Source organism: Sceloporus undulatus, chromosome 1 (assembly GCF_019175285.1).
Source record: "Sceloporus undulatus isolate JIND9_A2432 ecotype Alabama chromosome 1, SceUnd_v1.1, whole genome shotgun sequence".
Lineage (NCBI taxonomy): Eukaryota > Metazoa > Chordata > Lepidosauria > Squamata > Phrynosomatidae > Sceloporus > Sceloporus undulatus.
Window position 1 is genome coordinate 374,239,491 of NC_056522.1, and position 20,404 is coordinate 374,259,894.

General features: G+C 41.1%; 1 protein-coding gene across 1 annotated transcript in view; it reads left to right on the top strand.

Annotated features, from left to right (window-relative positions):
* The first annotated feature begins 1,793 nt into the window (after positions 1–1,793).
* PELI2 (pellino E3 ubiquitin protein ligase family member 2) overlaps positions 1,794–20,404 on the top strand; it is a 101,824-nt gene continuing 83,213 nt past the window's right edge. Inside the window, exon 1 of the mRNA XM_042461547.1 lies at positions 1,794–2,186. Within this exon, the coding sequence (XP_042317481.1) occupies positions 2,110–2,186 (77 nt within the window). The 5' untranslated portion in view covers positions 1,794–2,109. The remainder of the gene's footprint in view (positions 2,187–20,404) is intronic.

Consider the following 20,404-nt stretch of genomic DNA (forward strand, 5'->3'; position numbering starts at 1 on the left):
TCCCCCCAACCTCTGTTTAAGGACCTCCAAAGATGGGGAGGCCTCCACTCTCTGAGTCAGTCCATTCCATGTCAAATAGGTCTTATAGTCGCAGAGTTCTTAGGTGGAATTTCTTTGATCGCATTCTGAACACGCGGATTCTTGTTAGAGTCTGTGGAGCAACAAAAACAAGCGTGCACCGTCTTTGGCAAGACATCCCTTCAAATATTTAAAGACGGCTATCACTCACCGGGTTTTGAGACTTTGTGTTGGTCTTGACGTTGGCCTTGTAAAGAAGACAAGGCAGAGAGCTAAGATGGTTGAAAAATACTTCTAGTAGTTGTAGGTCGGAAGTTATTTGTTAACTGCCCTTGAATCAGTCCCCACTTGGATCTTTTCTGCTCCTTTTTGGGTCAGCTTCAAGGCAGACTGAGGCCGTCTTGTGGGTTGCTGTGGCCCCAATCCATCTTTGGAAGGGACCCCAGGGTTCTGTCCTGGGCCCAGAGCTATTCCTTTTTGAATTGTGTCACCCAGAACTGGACACAATATTCCAGGTGCGGCCTGACCAGAGCAGAATACAATGGCACTATTACTTCTCTTGATCTAGACGCTATACTTTTATTGATGCAGCCTAAAATTGCATTGGCCTTTTTAGCTGCCGCATCACACTGTTGACTCATGTTCAACTTGTGGTCCACTTGGACTCCCAGATCCCTTTCACACGTAGTTTCATTCAGCCAGGTGTCCCCCATGATCCTATATCTCTGCATTTCATTTTTTAACAAATCCAATTACAAATCCATGTTACTGTAGGTTTATTTTTTATTTGTTACCCGCTATATTTTACTATTTAATGTTAATACGTATCAACGTGTATTACGTTAAATTTTATATATATATATATATATATATAGAACGTATGCCGTAGGCAGGCTTATTCTATTTCATTGAATTTTAAATTTTGCTTATAATGTGCTTAGTTTAGGGTCTAATGTAATTATAATGTTATTATTTTAGTTTAGATGAGGGATATATGATTTTGATTTAAGTTGTATTATGTATTTTCTCTATTTTATGTAACCCGCCTTAACCCTTCAGGAAAAGGTGGGATATAAATATATTATTATTATTATTATTATTATTATTATTATTATTTATTCTATTTTTATTTCTATTTTTCTGTTAGTATTTATTCTACTTTAAACTGATTGCATCTACAGCACCGTGTAAATTTACAGTGCTCCATAAATAAATATATTAATAATAATAATAACAACAACAACAATACACTATAGTGGTCCCCAAACTGTCCCCTTTAAGAGATTTTGGACTACAGTTCCCAGAAGCCTCAGCCATGTTGATCAATAGTGTGGCATGCTGGGAGTTGGAGTCCAAAAGCCCTTAAAGAGCAAGTTTGGGGAGATACAGGTGAATGCCACAGTTGGCTTGGGCCAAAATGGAGGTGTTTGAGGAGCAGAGGTTTCAACCCCCCCTTTTAAGGAGTCACTTGGTACAGTCCAAACCCTCTGCACCTCTTAGTAACGCCATTAACACTAATGACTTTTTTAAAAAACGACGCGGTCCCTTTAAGAGCCTCCTTTCCTTCCTCGCCTTACTCTTATGTTTACATAACAGACCGGACGATACTATTCCGGACTTTGGGGGGGGGGGGGGGAAAGGGAAGCTGTTGAGGGAAAAAAGGGGGGGAAAAGCTGCCTAAAGGAGGAGAAAGGGGCGGAGCTTTTCCACGCCTCTTCTTTACATTAGGAGTGGGCGTGGCTTAGCGGGAGGAAAAGGGGGAGGCGCTTAGTTGGTCTCTCCCGACTCGAGTCTCCCTTTTATTTTCTGTGTGGCGGTTGTTGCCTTTGAAGGGCTCGCGCGTCGAACGTTGGAGAAAGAGGGACGCGAAGGAGAGAATCCGCGCGGGCGGGCGCGCGAACCACGCAGCGACCGATAATAAGCCTCATCATAATTTTTTATGCGTCCTTTTCGGATTCCGTTTTTCCTGTAGTTTTTTTTGGACATTTCCTTCTTTTAAACCCTAAAAATACATACATTTTGGGACTGAAGCCAAAGGACGGCGGCGGCGGCGGCGGCGGCGGCGGCGGCGAGAGTGGCGGCTGTGGCCCCATGTTTTCTCCCAGCCAGGAGGAGCATTGCGCGCCCAACAAGGAGCCCGTCAAATATGGGGAGCTGGTGGTTTTGGGGTCAGTAAGCGCCTTTTGTGTGTGGTGTTGTGTTGTGTCGTGTCTCTACACGCGTGTCTGCACCGCGCTCGTGTGCACCCGCCGACGCGTGTCTGGGCTTTTGTGTGAGAGAGAGAATGCAAGGGTTATTTGGATGTGTGTGTTTGTGTTGTTGTTGTTTGTTGTTGTGAAGGGATTTGGCGGGGATCTCCTCTCACTTTTTGTGTGTTGTGTGTTGACTCACAAGGCAGCCTGACCCTTAAGGAGCAACAACACCCCCTACTCTCACACAGACACACGTACACAGCTCTCTCTCTGTGTGTGTGTGTGTGTGTGTGTGTGTGTGTGTCACTTCTTCTGGTGGCTCTCTCTGTGTGTGTTTAAAAAGCAAGCCAGCGTACTTTCTTATATTTGTGTGTGAGTTTAAAAAAACAAAACACACTTTCTCTTACATGCTTGTGTCTGTGTGTGTTTAAAGAGCAAACCACACTTTCACTCCATGTTTGTGTGTTGTGTACGTTTAAAAGGCCAGTCAGGGGATATAGATGTTTGTGTGCGTTTAAAAGGCCAACCAGCATACTTTCTCATGTATATACACACACACACACATATGTTTGTGTGTGTTTAGAAGGCAAAGCAGGATACTTTTGTATATATATATATGTGTGTGTGTGCGTTTAAAAAGCCAAGCAGCACACTTTGTTTTGTGTGTGTGTTTAAAAAGCAAACCAGCAGACATTCTTTTATATACATGTGTGTGTATATATGTGTGTGTGCGCGCGTTTGTGTATGTTTAAAAAGCAAACCAGCACACTTTCCCTGACATGTGTGTGTCTGCACGTTTAAAAAGTAAATCACACTTTCTCTTATGTGTTTGTGTGTGTTCAAAAAGCAAGCCAACAGCACATATTTGTGTGTGTGTGTGTGTGTGCTTACAAAGCAGACCGACATCTCTCTCTCGGAGTGTGTTTAAAAAGCAAAGCAAGGACACACTTTGTTGATGTTTATATGTGAGTGTGTTTAAAAGGCAAGCCAACAACACACTCTCTATTGGGATGTGTGTGTGTGTGTGTGTGTGTGTGTTTAAAAAGCAAAGTAACATCTCCTTCTCTCTGTTGTTTAAAAACCACACCAAAAGCACATTCTCTGGACTGACATTTATCTTCATCTCGGCTTGTGTGTGTTTGTGTGTGAGAGAGAGTAACGAACGCTTTTCAGTCTTTCTCACACACGCAACAAACTACAGTTCCCAGAATGCCTAGCATTCAGCCAGGGCAGGCAGCCCTTGTAAGCCTCAGGAAGGGCCTCTAGTCTGGGCGGGTGGGGAAGAGAAGAGGGCCCCAGTAACTGGGGTGTGTGTGTGTAGATTGAGGTATGTAAGGAGCCCCTGAGGGTTGTGTGTGTAGTAAGAGGTCCAAATGCAGGCAAGAGTAGGGATGGGGGAGTGATGGAGTGGCTTTTGTTGTGCTGGGTCAGTCTTCCAGTACTAAGGGAGGAAGGGGTCTCTGTGTGTATGTGGTGAGGAACAGAGATGGGGCAACATTTGAGGGGGATCTGTCTCCTAGTCTTAAGAGGGTGGGTCATGGAATCCTAGAGTTGGAAGAGACCCCAAGGAGGGCCATCCACTCCAACCCCATTCTGCCATGCAGGAACCTTAAAGACCTCCAGGGAAGGAGGCTACAGAGATGTGGCAGATCCACAAACTCCAATCCCCAGAATCCCATAGCCTTGAGCCAGGGCAGTTAAAGCGGTCCCAAACTGGGTTTTTCCTCCAATGTGGATGCAGCCCCAGTGTTAAGGAGGGTGTATATGTGGAGGGGCACAGAGATGTGGAGCATTTGTCTCTCTACATTAAGGGTTGTGTGTTTGTTGTGGGTAGGTGCAGGGAAGGCTGCCTTAGAGAGCCTGGAAGGAAGGGGAGCTTGGGGTTTGTAGGCAGAGGCCAGAAAGTGAGAGGGAGAACATTGTTATCCTGGTGTATTATTTCCTAGTGGGAGCTGTGCTGTGAGAATCCCCAGATCCAGGGCTGAGAGTATTCAGGTGGAACTGTCGATGGGGCTGCCCTGCTGGTTGCTTTCCAGGGGCCATTAAAAGGAGTTCCTGAGAGGGATTTTCTCTTGTCTTTTTCATTTTTGGAACCAGGAAAGCCTTGAGAGGTTCTTTGGGATGAGAAGGCAGCTGGCAAGCGTTTTGTCTATGCTGCTTGGGAAAGGCAGGTGTTGATGGTTGACAGGGAAGGGGAGAAGAGTTGTTGGTTGTGGAGACCATGGCAGTCAGAAAACTAAAGTGAGGGTAGAGGATATCAGGAGGGTGAGGGTGAGCTAGGAGTCTGAACAGATATGCTCAAGAAGAAGGGAGTAGTTTGTGTGTGGGAATGACTGGAAGGAGTAAGGGGGAGTGAGGGAGAGGTAGGCAAGTGTTGGCATGTTTGTGTTCCTGTGCACATTGTGCTGAAAGCTAACCAGTGGAGATGGATCATAACATTGATTGAACTTATATTTTACTTGGGAAAAGGAGTCCCTGTTCATTGGGACAGAGGAATCCGGCATCCACTCATTCCCTCCCTTCCCAAATCTCATAGAATCATAGAGTTGGAAGAGACCGCAAGGGCTATCCAGTCCAACCCCATTCTGCCATGCAGGAAATCCAAATCAGAATATCCCCGACAGATGGCCATCCAGCCTCTGTTTGAAGACCTCTAAGGAAGGCGATTCCACCACACTCTGAGGAAGTGTGTTCCACTGTCAAACAGCCCTTACTGTCAGGAAGTTCCTCCTAATGTTGAGGTGGAATCTCTTTTCCTGTACCTTGCATCCATTGCTCCAGGTCCTAGTCTCTGGAGCAACAGAAAACAAGCTTCCTCCCTCCTCAATGTGACATCCCTTCAAGTATTTAAACAGGGCTATCATATCACCTCTTAATCTTCTCTTCTCCAGGCTAAACATTCCCAGCTCCCTGAGTCGTTCCTCATAGGGCATGGTTTCCAGACCCTTCATCATTTTGATCGCCCTCCTTTGGACACGCTCCAGTTTCTCAGCATCCTTTTTAAATTGAGGTGCCCAGAACTGGACACAATATTCCAGATGGGGCCTGACCAGAGCAGAATAGAGTGGCACTATTACTTCCCTTGATCTAGACCAGTGATGGCGAACCTATGGCATGCATGCCAGAGGTGGCACTCAGAGCCCTCTCTGTGGGCACATGTGCTGTCGCCCCAGCACAGAGTTTGCCAGGATTTGTTACTAGAAAGCCAGAGGGACACAGCACTTTGCAATAAATAAGTGGGTTTTGGGTTGCAGATTGGGCACTTGGCCTCTAAAAGGTTCACTATCACTGATCTAGACACTATACTTCTATTGATGCAGCCTAAAATCACATTGGCCTTTTTAGCTGCCGCATTGCACTGTTGACTCATGTTCAACTTGTGGTCTACTTGGACTCCTACATCCCTTTCACATGTTGTCTCCTTAAGCCAGGTGTCCCCCATCCTATATCTGTGCATTTCATTTTTCCGTCCTAAGTGCAGTACCTTACATTTCTCTGTGTTGAAATTCATTTTGTTAGCTTTGGGCCCAGCTTTCTAATTTATTAATCTCGTTTTTCCTTGGTGTGGAACTGTTTGGGAGAATGTCAAGAAAGACAGACCCCCAGGCTGTGGTGTAAAGTGGGCGCAGGGACACCTAGAGTGGCCTCTGTGCTCCTGAGTATTGGTGCAGTCTGATGCAGCCCTGGGACACTGCTTGTATCAGAAGGCATGTGCTTCAGCTTGTCCCTTCCTCTCATCTTGGACATTTATTTTCCTAGGATCTTGTGGTTTGCCTCAGGCCTAGTTTGCATGGATTTCTTCCCGCCTCTTGGCTGAGCCTCCCAGATTGACAGACATAATAGCTCGGCTTGTGACATGGCAGCCTTCTAGAGAGCAGAGGATTGTGTAGTGGACCCTCTTACATAGGCGCTGTGGGATGGGAGGTGAAGGGATGGGGCGTCCTGTGACAAGGAGGTGCTGCCAGCTTGGCTAGCTCTCAACTGGAAGGCTTGCAACATTCGGAAACATGCAATGTGATAGCAGCTGAAATGTACACAAACCCACTTTTGGAAGTGGGTAAAAGAAGATTACCCTTCTCTGCACAGATCCCAGCCTGCCGATGGCTGCTGCCTGCATGTCCACTGCTTTTATAATGAAAGGTTTCATGCCTTCCGCTTCCTGACTCCCAGCTGCATGTTAATTACTGCAATAGACATTATTTTGTTTCCCCAGATGGAAGGCGGTGGTGACTGTGGGATGATGGGGTGGGTGGGCTCTCTTAAGAGATGGAGGGCACTCCTGCTTCAATGCCAATGTTCGGAGGGAGGGGGTTTATCTGTGTTAATCGGCTTGGTGTTATGCTCCAGTCCTGCTGTTCCAGCTTGGAGCTTCTCTTTTGAGCGCCATAGAAGCTGATGCTGAGCGTAAGGCATGTAAACCCATGTTCACAGAACCCAGTGCATTTAATCTTGATAGCTGAAAGTGCATAAAACGTACAGCAGGCAAGTTGTTTGATCAAGTAAACAAAGCATGAACACTGTCTTTGAAGCACAGTCCGCTGCATGGAATCTCAAACTATTGAGTGCATTCCAGTAAGCATTAGTTGTTTTTGGACCTATGAGAAAGAATGCAGGACTTGAAACAAAAAACCATTATCAGAAACCTTCTCTTCTCTTACTTTGCTCTTCTGTTTGAGGTGAACCTTTGTAGCCTGTAGTGTGGGGTTTCTTAACACGGCACCGAGTTTGTCAGCAGAAGGGATCTGTCAAAATCTGGTTACTCGGAATGGATTATTCTAGCAATTGCTGTGAAAATGTAACACGGCTACAAATGCATGAAAGGCTTCAGTGGTGGCAAAGCTGTTTATCTCAGCAGTTTCAGGTGGAAAAATCCATGGTAAGTTGCTAACAGTAGAGAATGGCTTACTTGGACTGGTGGCATGCTGAAAACAGAGGGGGACCTCAGCTGTGCTGTTCAGGTTGTGTCATTTCTGGAATTCCCCAATTTAATATCAAATCCTTCATTTAATTAGGTGGGACATACTCATTTTGTACTGCAGCTGGCTTGCCTCTACACAGATGGAAGCCGAAAAAGAAATGAGCTGCTGTGGTTTTTAATATAGTTGGAAGTGTACAAGTGCAATACTTGGCTGCAGTTTGAACTTTAGTTCTGTTTCTAAACATTTGTAATGGGATGTTCTTAGGATTTACTGCCTTTCTTTGAACAAACATAGCCTCCTGTGGGTATGTGTATTTTTAAAACTGAAATAATAAAATAAATAAATAAATATCCCCTTTTCTCAGTAGCTTGCAGGGTTGAATTTAGGGTTTTGTTTTTCCTCTGTCATAGTGTTATGTTCTGTGATTTCCTGCTATCCCTAAGCTCTGTTGTCTTGTAGAAGCCTTGGGAATTTCGTATACCATATAAACATGATGAACATCTAGTTATTTGATAAAGTAATGGCTACCTTGGGTCCCTTGTTGGGAGGAAAGGAAAGGGATATAAATTGAATTGATGAATAAATTATAACAGTACCAGCTGCTGTCATTTATCAGATTGAGAATAAATATGCTTTGGGCTTGTTTAGTGGAGTAATAGTTCAGTTGCGCTAGTGAAATGGCTAATCTAATCCTGTCGAGATTGTAGCAAGCCACCTTTTAGAACAGTATTAGGGATAGAATTTCATGATTAAAAAAATCAGTTGAGGAGTTTGAGGTAGATTCAAGAAATGTGTCGATTTCATGTCTTTCTTTTCTCTCCATCTTTTCAGAATCCTACTCAGGGTGCTTAGTCAGTCAGCAGTGACACAAATAGAAGAATGATCCCCCTTCCAGAATTGGGTCATTAGTAGGAAATAATCACAGAACAGCTTGAACATCTGCTTGGTATTCCTTAAAAAATAGACAGAATAAGTGATACTTGTTTATTCTTCAGCAGTTACTCCTACCTGGAAATAATAATTAAAAAAAAAACCTCCAGATAACAGTGTTTTAAATGAGATAATCACATCCTTGAAGGATTACAAACGACTTAAATGGTTTGTGGTTTGAAGGTGTTAGTGTATCATACCTGTGTATCTTGTGATGGCGGCTTGAATAATGAGTAAGGTAAAATAACCTTTGTAGTTATTTTTAAAATACAAACAAACAGATTACTTACTTTTTTTATGAATAGTAAGCATTAATTGTACCAGAAGTACTTTAAAACATGAGAGCTGTATTATGGTGGAATTATAATATCCTGCTATTAAAGGAAGTTATACTGGATCTTCTCCCTGCTTGAGCTGTCTCTGTCTTTTATTAGTGCTTCATGCACTGACCTATGTCCAGGTAAGGATAATTCCTAATATGAATATAAACTTTAAGAAGAAATAATTGTGCTGGAAGAAATGCGCACACTTTCCAAAAACAACATTTTATTGCAGCCATGATTGCTTTGCCTGTTAATCTGCTTGCAGAGCAACATCTAAAGCATTGTAATTCTGTTGCTGTTGCAAATACATTTTAATCACTTTTCCCAGTAGTCTAAGATGAATTCTTTGTGAGTATTAATGATGTGACAATTCATGCTTAGGCGTGGTTTTGTTGCACAAATTTATGTGACTGATAAAGTGGTGAGTAAAATTCATGCTCTTCTAAATTAAGTGAGACTGATTAGAATAACTAGCTGAGAAGGCAGTCTCAGAAGTTAAGCAAGAGAAACCGACTGACCAAAGGACTGGCTAACTTTCTTTCATTTTATGTGTTTACTCCCTGAGGCAAGCTGCTCTGCTCTTCAGTTAGTAGGCTGTTTTATTTCATATATTAGTGAGGGAATATAGTAAACCACATTTCACAGTAGCACTAATCAGTTTTCAGTTTTTTTAAATGATACTTTATATGGCATACTTGATTTCAGCAGAGAAGGATTGTAAGGAATGCAAGACTTAAAAATAGTGTCCCACAGGGATGGACCATTTTACTCTATTATGAACTGTTATGTTTACTTAAGGCAAATAATATCACCTTATGCAACACAATTTAAATATAATTGGATTCCCTCACTCCTATTTAAACACTGGTTGAAAGTCAGTGGACTGTATTAGCAGTAGTCAATGTTTTTGTGTTCCTAGTACAAATGAATGTTTAATATATACCATATTCCCTTTTGGTGCATTTTTACAATTGAAATACTGACCGTGGCCTTGTTGTTAATTGCTGTCAGGTATGCTTGGATTTATGGTGCCCCTATGAATGATAGACCTCCATATCATCTTGTCATGAACAGCCCTGTTCAGATCTTGCAGACTCAGGTCTATGGATTCCTTGATTGAGTCTTCCTCTTTTTCTTCTGTCTTTACCTTATTAAGCATTACTGTCTTTTTATAATGAATCATGGCTTCTTGTGATATGTCCAAAGCATGACAGTCTCAGTTTAGTCACTTTGGCATCCAGAGAGAGTTCAGGCTTGATTTGCTCTAGGATGCATTTATTTATATTTTTAGAAGTATCTGTAGAACATACAGAGAACATACATAGAAATGGGAAATGTGATGGCTTGGTCATTCCTAACTTTAGTATTCAGTGACATATCTTTACACTTCAGGATCTTGTCTAGTTCCTTCATAGTTGCCATTCCAAATCCTAGTCTTCTTCTGATATCTTGACTGCTCTCTATTCAGATTAATGACTGAGCAAAGGTATTGTAAATCCTGAACTCTTACAATGTCTTCATTATTTTTGTTTTCTTAATGTTCAGCCGTAAACATGCCTTTGCACTTTCTTCCCTGACTTTTTTCAGTAATTGTTTCAAGTGTTGACTGTTTTCTGATAGTAATATGGTGTCATCTGCCTGACTTAAATTGTTAATGTTGCTTCCTCCAGTTTTCGAGCCACCTTTCTCCGAGTCTAATCCTGATTTATGTGTGGTATGGTCAGTATACAAGTTAAACAGATAGGATGATAAAATGTAGTCTGGCTTGCCCCTCTTGCCAATTGGAAACCATTCTGTTTCTCTGTATTCTGCCTTGATGGGAGCCTCTTGTCCTGAGAATAGGTTATGTGTCAGGATTGCCAAATGTTGTGGCACACCTATTTCTTTCAAGATCAATCTATAGTTTTTCAGGATTTACACAATCAAAGGATTTGCTATAATCTATAAAGCACAGGTTGATTTTAGTTTATACAAGAAAGAACTCTTTGAAGACAGACTTCCAATTCTCTCTCTCTCTCTCTTTTTTTTTTTTGGTGCATTCCATTATCCAGTTTGCAAAATGATCCCTAGTGCTTCTACCTTTCCTGAACCCAGCTTGCACATTTGGCATTTCCCACTCCATAGATTGTAAAAGTGTTGGGAATATTGGTTCTTCCTTGAGAATTGTCAGAAACTCAGGAAGGAGAAGCAAGATTAGTTTAGTCTTGCTAGCAGAGATCCCCCACAACAAAAGAGTGAGCAAGCAGGAAAAAAAAAAGTTTAACTAGCTCCACACCTTTCTCCCAGCCCCCAATGTCCCCAATAAAAGAAACACAGTCACTTGGTTAAAAGTGAAAAAAGAAAATAAGTTTACTTACAAAATCATGTGTACAAACCAGTACACAGGTACAGCTTCATGTTGCAGGAAAATTCAGGTAGAAAAACAGTCTCCATGCATCTCAAAGGAAAGTTAGTCCCAGCATGCGTCCATCTCCACTTGGGAGATGCTGCTCAACAGCAAGCTAGTAAGGTAATGGCGATGGGATCTTCTTCACCCAAGAACAAAGAAAGGTAATAAAGTGTCCTCATGGTAAACAGGAAATGATAGTGGAAGTGAGGAGGGGTTGTTAGTAAGCAATAAAACTACCATTGACATGCATTCCTAGAAAAGATCTTGGCCTAAAAAACATCATAGAGATATAGTACTAGAAAGACTTAGCATGCGAAGTTGCTATATCCCAACAAAAAGTCTATGTTGTAGAATTTTGAGCATCACTTTGCTTGCATGAAACATGAAAAATTAATGCAGTGGTTACTGCAATTCCTGGTGTTAACTGTTTTGTGGGCTGGAATTTTATGTCTGGCGTTTCCAATCATTGTTTTCTTTTCCACATATGTTGACAGATTTTAGTTAGAACTAGTGCAGATTCTGTCTCCATAGATTGAAGCAGCTCTAGCTCTGTTGGTCTGCCATCTGTTCCCGGTGATTGATTTCTCCTAAGTGCTCTGAGTGCAGCTTCCACTTTATGTTTTTTTAGAACTGGAGGTTTGTCTTCAAGTGATTGTTTCTTCAATGAATCTGTTATCCTTTCATCTATTATGCATAGTTCTTCAATGTGTTGTTTCCATTGTCTTTTTATTCCTGCTTGGTCATGTAAAATTTAAATTTCTCTTTGATTTCTTGGATATTGTGGAAGAGGTCTTCTTGTTCTTCCTTTTTTGTTGTCATCTTCTATTTCTCTGCATTGATTATTATAGTACTGTAGTCCCTGTGCCCAAGTCATCAAATAGCTGGATTCATGGTTCTGCTTCTGTTTTTGTTACTTTTTGCTTCTTGTCTCACCTTAACTATTTGAAAAGTTTAATCTGTCATCCACTGAGTCATTCAGCATCTCTCATTTTGGCTGCAGATAGTGTCATTTTGCATTCCTCTCTAATAGTGTCTTTGGCTTCAGTCCAGAGTTCTTCTGACTCTCAGTTGATTAGGTTTAATAGTGCAAACCTATTTTTTATATTATCCTTAAATTTTATGAGGCTGTTCTTCAGGTTGTATTTTGGCACGATAGCTGGTTTAGTGTTCTTCTTCAGCTTCACTCTCATTTTTAATATTAGCGGTTCATGTTCTGTGGCACAACCTGCTCTTGGTCTTGTTTTTGCAGACAGAATGGAGCTTTTCCATTTTCTGCTCCCAGTTATGTAGTCTGTTTGATTTCTTTATTGGTCATCAGGTGGTGTTCATGTGTAGAGTCACTTCTCGGGTTGCTTGAAAAATGTGCTTGTAGTGAATAAACTGTTGGCCTTGAAAAATTCAGTCAGCCGCTCTCCTGCTTCATTTCTTAATCCCAGGTCAGCTTTTCCTACAGTCTTTGATTATGCTCCTGTTGACAGTTACTTTTCTCAGTTCAGCTAAATACTGAAGCATGTCATAAGCTACATTACTGAAGTTGGATATAAAGAGGCAGCCTGTGTCCCAATTTTAAATGTTTTTGGCTGAGTGCTCTAATAAACTGGGGGTCATTAGCCTCAACTTCTGCTCATGTTTTATGGTGTTGTGTATTCTCATCTCTAGAATTGTGCACAGTCCATGTGTATTATTGAATTCACAAGTAGCACATCACTGTTGATATCTCTAGACTGAAACCTGGTATTTTCCTGCTGAGCAGGTTTACCACCCGGAAACAGGCTTGGCATTTCCTGGTGCAGGTTTACCACCCGGAAACAGGCTTGGCATTACCCTGCAATCAGATCATTGTAACAGGCACAAGGCCGCATCTTGATCACAGTGGTGGTCTCTTTTGTACTGACTTTTGAACACGGAAGCTTTAGCAGAAGCACAGAAGGTTAAAAGGGGGAGAGGAGTCAAAGTAGCCTGATTTATGTTTTCCCCTTATAAAACTAGATCAAAAGGGATTTTTTCTTTGTGTCTCTTTAATTATATATGTGTGTGTGATTTCTTGTATCTGCTTATGCTTTCTAAGAAAGACAGTCCTCTTAGGCATAATATAAAAAAGTATGAAATTCATCCTATATCTGTAATGGTTGAAAAAGTATTCATAAGATAACAGGTACTGTAGCTTAAAACAGAAACATGTATTTAAAGTCTGATTCAGTGGAATATCTGAATGTGCTCAGAAAATCTTTTTCACCCTGATTTTCAGGTAAGTTGTTTCAAGCTCTGTCTTCTCAGTACAACTTCTATACTTATGAATTGTTAAGTTCTCACATCTTGACTATCTGAAAGAATGAACATGCAAACAAAATAGGGTTTTCTTTCTATGGATGTGTTTTTTTCCCTTTCTTCTTCCTTGGGAAAATCTCTAATGATACTCAGAACATGGCAAATCATGGCTGGGGACATCTGTGTCCCTTGTGTGGGACTAAAAATACTTAAAGTTACAATTTAGATGCCTGCTTCAAAATTCTGTGGTGAAGACAGCCATTGAGAATGGAAATAGATTCTGCCTTTTAAAATTCAAAGTAAACATTGCATGAGTCTGTTTGACTCAAAGGCTTGCACATTTTGATTGGTCAAAACAAAACTATATTCCAAATGCAGGTGTTGTGTTTAGTCATAGTCCATCATTGGTAACTTGCATACTGAAATTCATACGTTACGTTTGCACGTGAAGCTCATCAAGTTATGGACGTTGTGCTTCATTTTGTTGACCAAAACATCTCACAACATTGGGAAAGAACCCATTAGTTATTCAGGAAGGAAACTTGAAGCTTTGCTCAGTCTTTCTCCTTCATGTGTGGTAACTACTCCACATAGTATTTCAGTTTCCCTGCCACCCTGAGAAGGAAGAAGGGGAACACATCTCCTTTTACAACTTCCAATTTGTACTCGGGAAGCTGAGAGGAGATCCTGGTATTATCCTCTTATAATGCAACTGCCTTGGGAGAGAGTGGGACTGATCTCTGGTAGGGATCAGAGGTGCTGATGGTGGGGGCTTCTCTGACGTGGCTGAGTGACCATTATGGAAAAAGTGTTGGTGCTCAGTAAAATGATCCTGGGGATTTGAGGAGTCTCATCCCATAATAGCTGTCCTGATTATGAATTTGTGAGAAAACTTAAACATTTCAGAAGGTATGTTAAAATTTTTACTTGTTGCTGTGTATGGAATTGCTGATAATCTTTGGGAACGCAGGAAGTGTCTCTTTCTTTTGCCTGCAAAAATTATTGGCAGTGTGCCTTCCATTTCTGTACTGCAGCACTTTTTCATGCAGAGAAGCATGACAACTGTCCTTTCTGGCTGAATGAGTATGTGCAGCCTTTGCTCCTTTGTCAGTGGGAGTACTCCTTTGGTGACCTCTTATGCTGACAATGTTGTTCCTAATGGTAGTAGCCAAAGGGATATTTTCTGTTTTCAAATGTATCTTGAGATCTGCAGCTTCCTTTTTGTTTCTGTGAACTCTGCTACAGCCACAGAGCAGATATGCTGCAGAAGGTTGCTCTGGCTTCAGAGCAATTTACGTTTAAAGTTTCAGTAAAGAATGCAGAGAGCCAGCATGGTGTAGTGGTTTGATTATTGAATTGTGACTCTGGAGAGCAGGGTTCAAATCCCTGCTTGGCCATGGAATCCCATGAGTACACTTGAGCAAGTTACACCTTTTCAGCCTCAGAGGAAAGCAAAGTCAACCCCTTGTTTGCATTTACACAAATCAGTCTTGAGTCTGGGAAGGAATTGCAAGGCTTGCAGTTAACTCCATGAGAGGACTCTGTATTCACAAGCCCTTCTCTCAGAGTGAGATTTATGCACAGTGGGCCCTTGATATCTGCTGAGGTTTGGTTCAAGGACTCCCTGTAGATACCAAAATCCATGGAGGCTCAACTCCAGTTATATGCAGTTGCATACTAAAATAGTGTCCCTTAAATCAAATAGCAAAATCAAGGTTTATTTTTTGGAATTTATACCTTTTTGGAATATTTTCAAGCCATAGATGGTTGAATCCGTGGATATGAAGGGACAAGTGTGTTCTGTTTCTGGCATTACATAAAAAGTGATTTCAGGCAGTGATGTACCTCCCCAAAGCTTAATTTTTAAAAATGTATTAACTGATCCTGAGCAGTTTTTTTTAATGTGTGACGTTCTTCAGGTAGATCTCGCTTACTCTACTATTCTTGTCACCCAATTAAGAAGTTTACTTACTATCTTGCTCTCAAGTGCTACTGTATTCTACAGCACCATCATTTCCATATTATTTTTAGTGCAAAGTGATTGGACTCTTTTTTGACACGATCGCAGAGGTATGATGCAGTTTTGTTCATGTCTTCTCAGAAATAAGTGCCACTGAGTGAAATGGGACTTTTTTTCTGATCAGTATATTTGGGATTGCAGAATTAGAGTATAAAAGGTTGTTGTTGGTGGGGATCTAGTAGCACATTGGTACAAATGGATACATTTCATCATAAACCTTTGTGGCCTGTGGTCCACTTCATTGATGCATTTGATAAGATGGACTGAAGTTTGTTAATACTTAATGATGAAATACATTAGCCTAGTGTTAAGTAGTGCATCTAACATCCCTTCTTCCCCACCCCATCTTTTTTCCTTCTTATGCTGAAATAGATTAACACAGCTTTCTCCTTGGAAACAGAGTGTAATCATAACTGAACAAAATAGCTGTGGGCCATCTGAACCAAGGCTAGGACACGGAAGCTATATTGACTCCAAACCCATCCCAGCCTAGGGATGTTGGAAATTACTTAAGACTGCGCTGGCCTAGCCTTTTGCTGGCTTAATGGCTGTCTTTGGGGAAGATTTGGATCAGGCATAATTTGGTTTTTCTCTCACTCCACCCCTTGTCCTCCCTTTGTCTCTTATGATGGCTGCTCTAAGCCCTGGGGCAGTTGTGCTGCACTGCTGGCAGGTTGCTTTGCCATCTGATTTCTGAGATCAGCTAAGAGAAAGGGATTTTGCTGGGATAAAAGTACTTCAGCCAGGGGAATGCCAGTTTAGATGGCAGGAAAGAATTCTGCCTGTTTTCAACCCTTGTAGCTGGCACATATTTGAGTTAGGATTGCATTGGCCATCCTATATTTGTGTCTGCTCATTTTGCTTTACTTTCTTTGAAGTAAAATGGACTATAATCTATCTTGATCTTCTTGCACAGGGGAAAATAAATATTAAATGAATCCGGGGGCCTTTAAAAATGTTTCTAGTAGTTCACTCCCTTTGAACACTGATTTACAGTTTTGGAAGGGATCTAACAGTGCAATTGAACTCATCTTTGCCTCTGGGTAGAAAAATGACCGTATTGTTTTTACACACTCTTGGCTTGAGCAATCTTGCATGCATTTTGTAGCCCCGAGGCTAGAGTTTGTAGAGAAAGAGGTCCACAGGCTCCTGCTTTGCTGGAATTTGCAGTTGGCCCAGCCCCTCTGAAGAATTCAGTGTAAGGCAGTTATAACTAGATTAAGCTGAAGCATGGCCTTTTAATTTTTCTTGACAATAATATTAATGCACTCAGTTGTTTGTTTAAAATGAAATCTGAAAATGAGAGTGTATCATGTGTAACAGTGTAAACCTTACAGCTTAAAGTCAGGGTTGAGTGTTGTGGATTCCTTAATATTTGGATTGCTCTTTCGAATTCTTAGACTTCACAGAGTTTTTGCCTACCTTTGAACAGATGGGGTGTGTGTATTTGTGTACACACACACACACACACGTATTTCCTACTATACATTCCCAAGGCAATTCATTGACACGCTCTCCTAACTGCTTGAGACAGCCAAAGGGCCTGAACTCCTGATGTCTTTGCTACATCTCTGGCAACCATACATAATATGTTTCTTTCACTATAAGATGGCAGTGGTATACTTTTCAGTTTAGTTTACAGCATGCCTTTTTGTACAAAATTTTCAGGTCACCTATGAGGAAAGATCAAATATAGTGGCTGTTTAAGTAGAATTAAATACTGCTTTAAAAATGCATTGTAAGCCATTCTGAGAAAGCTGTAGATTTATTGATTATTGATATAAAAGCTATGCATATAAAGTCTGTGATGTTTGAATAGTGTTGTATTTCTTTGTTATGTTGTTGCATTTTGTTCCATCCTCTAGAATGGGAATTGCCAATCTTTACCATAGTGAACTCTTGTAATGGAACCTGTTGAAAAAAGTTAAATTATTTGAACTTTTTCTTTTTTTGTGATACCCTCTCAGTGTTAACTTGTTTTTTGTCTCTTGTTGTTATAGGCCATCAAATTGGCTTTGATTCATAACAGCCCTATGAATGAGAGGTCTCCAAGAGGTTCTGTGACTAACTGCCTTGCTTCAACTCTTGCAAACACAGGGCCATAGGTTCCTTTTCTGAGTATGTATTGTGTAGCTTTGGACTCTCCTTTCTTATCTGAACATTTCAGGAGTTGAACAACCTTTTAATTTTAATCAAGAGGCGTCAGTAGACATAGAACTACAGGTATTTGCACTTGTCTTTTGTTGTTTACCTGTTCGAGTGGCTTTCAACCTTGGGAGTCATATTTTCCCGCACTATCTCTTGCTTCGGTTTGGATTGTCTCATTGTACGGCTTTCAATATAAAAGACATTCAGAAGTGGTTTATCAGTGTACCTTTTGTGCATTACTAACAACAGTTATGTAAAATGCCACTGCCATTGTCACTTTCCACTGCTGTTGCTGTCCAGTAGCTTCCCTTCTAGAGCGTCGCATCAGTGGAGCTGTCAGTTCTCTTCTGCTGATGTCGCTGTAACTCCTTGAAGAGAATGGATACATCTTATCTGGTGTTTCTACCTTGAGTGTTCCACTTTGGGTGGCCCTCATAAAAGTGTAGACACTTAATAGAGTGTAGTCCCCTGATTATTTTACATTCAGCTTCCCTGACACTCCCAAACCCCCTCATGATGCTAAGAGTTGCATCTCACAGAGAGATGTTGCAATGTTTACCAATTTGAAGCACTTTAAAAGGGGATTAGACAGAGTCATGGAGGATAAGGCTGTGAGTACTGTATACACTCATGTATAAGTCTAGAAATTTTAGTCAAAAAATTGACTCAAAATATCTGAGTTGATTTATCCATGGGTCAAGGTTAAGTACTGTATTTGAACTCTTGTAAAAATAGAGACCATCCCCCTGGTGAAAGGCAAGAGTGTAACCTGTTCTGGAAGTACTGACCCTCCTCTGCTCTTTCATCCTTCCATCCTTCAGTGTGAACACAAACAGTTTCTACTATGTATCATTTTAAAGATGCAATCCCACCTCGATCTGTGGGAGAGGCAGGAAATATAAACATTATTATTATTATTATTATTATTATTATTATTATTATGCCTCCTGCAGTTTTGTAAGTTCTTTGGCATTGTTTTCTTTTGATTCATAGATCCTTTGTTAAATGCCCCTAACTCTTAGTCTTGACTTATCCATGGGTCATATCAAAATCCATAATTTCCCCCCAAAAACATGAGATCAATTTATAGTCCAGTATATACAGTAATTACCAGAGTGCTGTGTGCCTCTGTATATAAGGATGGAAAAGAGTTCTACAGAGCTTGTATTTTAGTGGGATGAGGTACAGTTTACCTTGGAAAGAAGTATAATTTATTCTCTTGTACCTTGAGCCAAGAAGAGTATAATCTGACTTTCCACTTTCAGTCTGTGCCTTCCAAGGGGGTAATTAAATTTTTAAGCTTGGCTTAAAATGGCTGCGTTTGCTAACATAATTTTTTTATTGGTGGCTTCCCAAGACCATGTTGCTTTAACAGGTCAAATTCATGTGTATGATTATGCAGTGATCTCTAATACTGACATACATTTCAGTTGTGGAGGTCAGGCCTCTGACTTAATTGGATGAACTAGTGTGATGTTCAGTTGCTTTGGGAACTCAAAACACTTTGCAGTCAATATTTGGAAAGCAATGGAAGTCAGTTTACCTGGGATTGAAACCTCACAAAAGGCACCTTTGATGATTGGGAGAAAGTTTTAGAACACAAGGACACTAGTTAATTGGTTATTTTGCACAATATTAGAATTATTAACCTGCTTCAGATAGGAAGTTGAAGTAAAAGCATAAACAGATCTGTCAATACAGAGGTAATGGTAAATACTGGCTTCTTTTTATCAGGAAGTAACTCATTGAAATATGATAGGTGGAAGCAACATGTGAGCCTGAGTCTTGGTTGTGTAACAACAGCAAGCCATAGTTTGCGTGTGAACCAAGACTGAAAATTATGCAATGTTATGGAAGAGTGTAGCGTAGGAAATATCCTGGGAAATGGGATCCTAATGGAAGCAATAACTGAGGCAAGAAAACTAATCAGTTACAGAAATGAAGGCCTTCATGAGAAAGATGAGAAAGGGCTGTGTGCTTCTTTGGGTAGAAGGGAATGCTGGCAAGACTAGCCAAGGGATACACTGGGTAAAAATAGACAAAGCAAAGAGTGCAACTTGAGAAAGTAGTGAATGTTGAGGATATTTTATTAAATATATTTGGTATCCAAGACAAAGTAGGACTGAGATGATACACATATCCTATACCGACCCTTTTATATTTGGACCGCATCGTCAGCATGTATATGAATTCACACATGTTCTGACCATACAGGACTGTAACAGGTCTTTTTCATTTGATAGTAGAGTGTCTTAGGAAGATTGGATCCAATAACCCACATCCACAAATAGCTCTCTAAAAGAGAATTTTATTGAACACATGAATATACAACAGTTTCATTGGGAACAATCCATATTGTGATATGTAACTGGTAGTCATTTGTATCTATCTAATAACTAGCTAATATAGCACAGTTGTTTCAGAATGGAGAAAAGTTAACTTGGATAAGCACATTCATATGTGTTGAGAGGCTTTTAAAGTCCAGCAAAGTTTGAGAATGCTACAGAAGGCTCAGATTGCAGGAGGTGGCAGGATTTGGGACTAGACAGTCTGAGTCTCAGGGGTTGCAAAGAAAAAAGGGGAGTATGAAAGCAGAGGAGGTCCTCAATGTCTTTTCATCTGCTACATGCATACTGGAAAAAGAAGGGGTAGCTGAAGAGGGTTGCCAGTGATCATGCATACTGGAGAAAGAACGGTAGCTGAAGAGGGTTGCCAGTTAACTTCCCTCAAGCTAACTTCCCTCAAGTCAACCTTGACTCATGGTGACCCTGTGGAAGAGACATCTACAAGACCCTCTGTCCTCCACTACCATGCTCAGGTCTTGCAGACTCAGGCCTGTGGCCTCTTTGATTGAGTCCAGCCATCTGGAATATGGCCTTCTTTGCTTTCTTCTGCCTTCCACCTTTTTAAGTATCATTGTCTTTACCAGTGATTCATATCTTCTCATGTTGTGGCCAAAGTCCAACAGCCTCAGTTTGGTCATCCTGGCTTCCAGGGAGAGTATGGGCTTGATCTATTCTAGGACCTGTCTTCTTGGCCATCCATGATATTCTCAACATTCTTCTCCAGCACCACATTTCAGGTGAGTTTGGCTTGGTCCAGACGAGCTCCAAAGGACGCCCTCTTCATGTATGAGGGGCGGCGCTCCTAGACACCCTTCACCCCTCTCACGTGACGAGGGTGTCAAAATAGCTGTG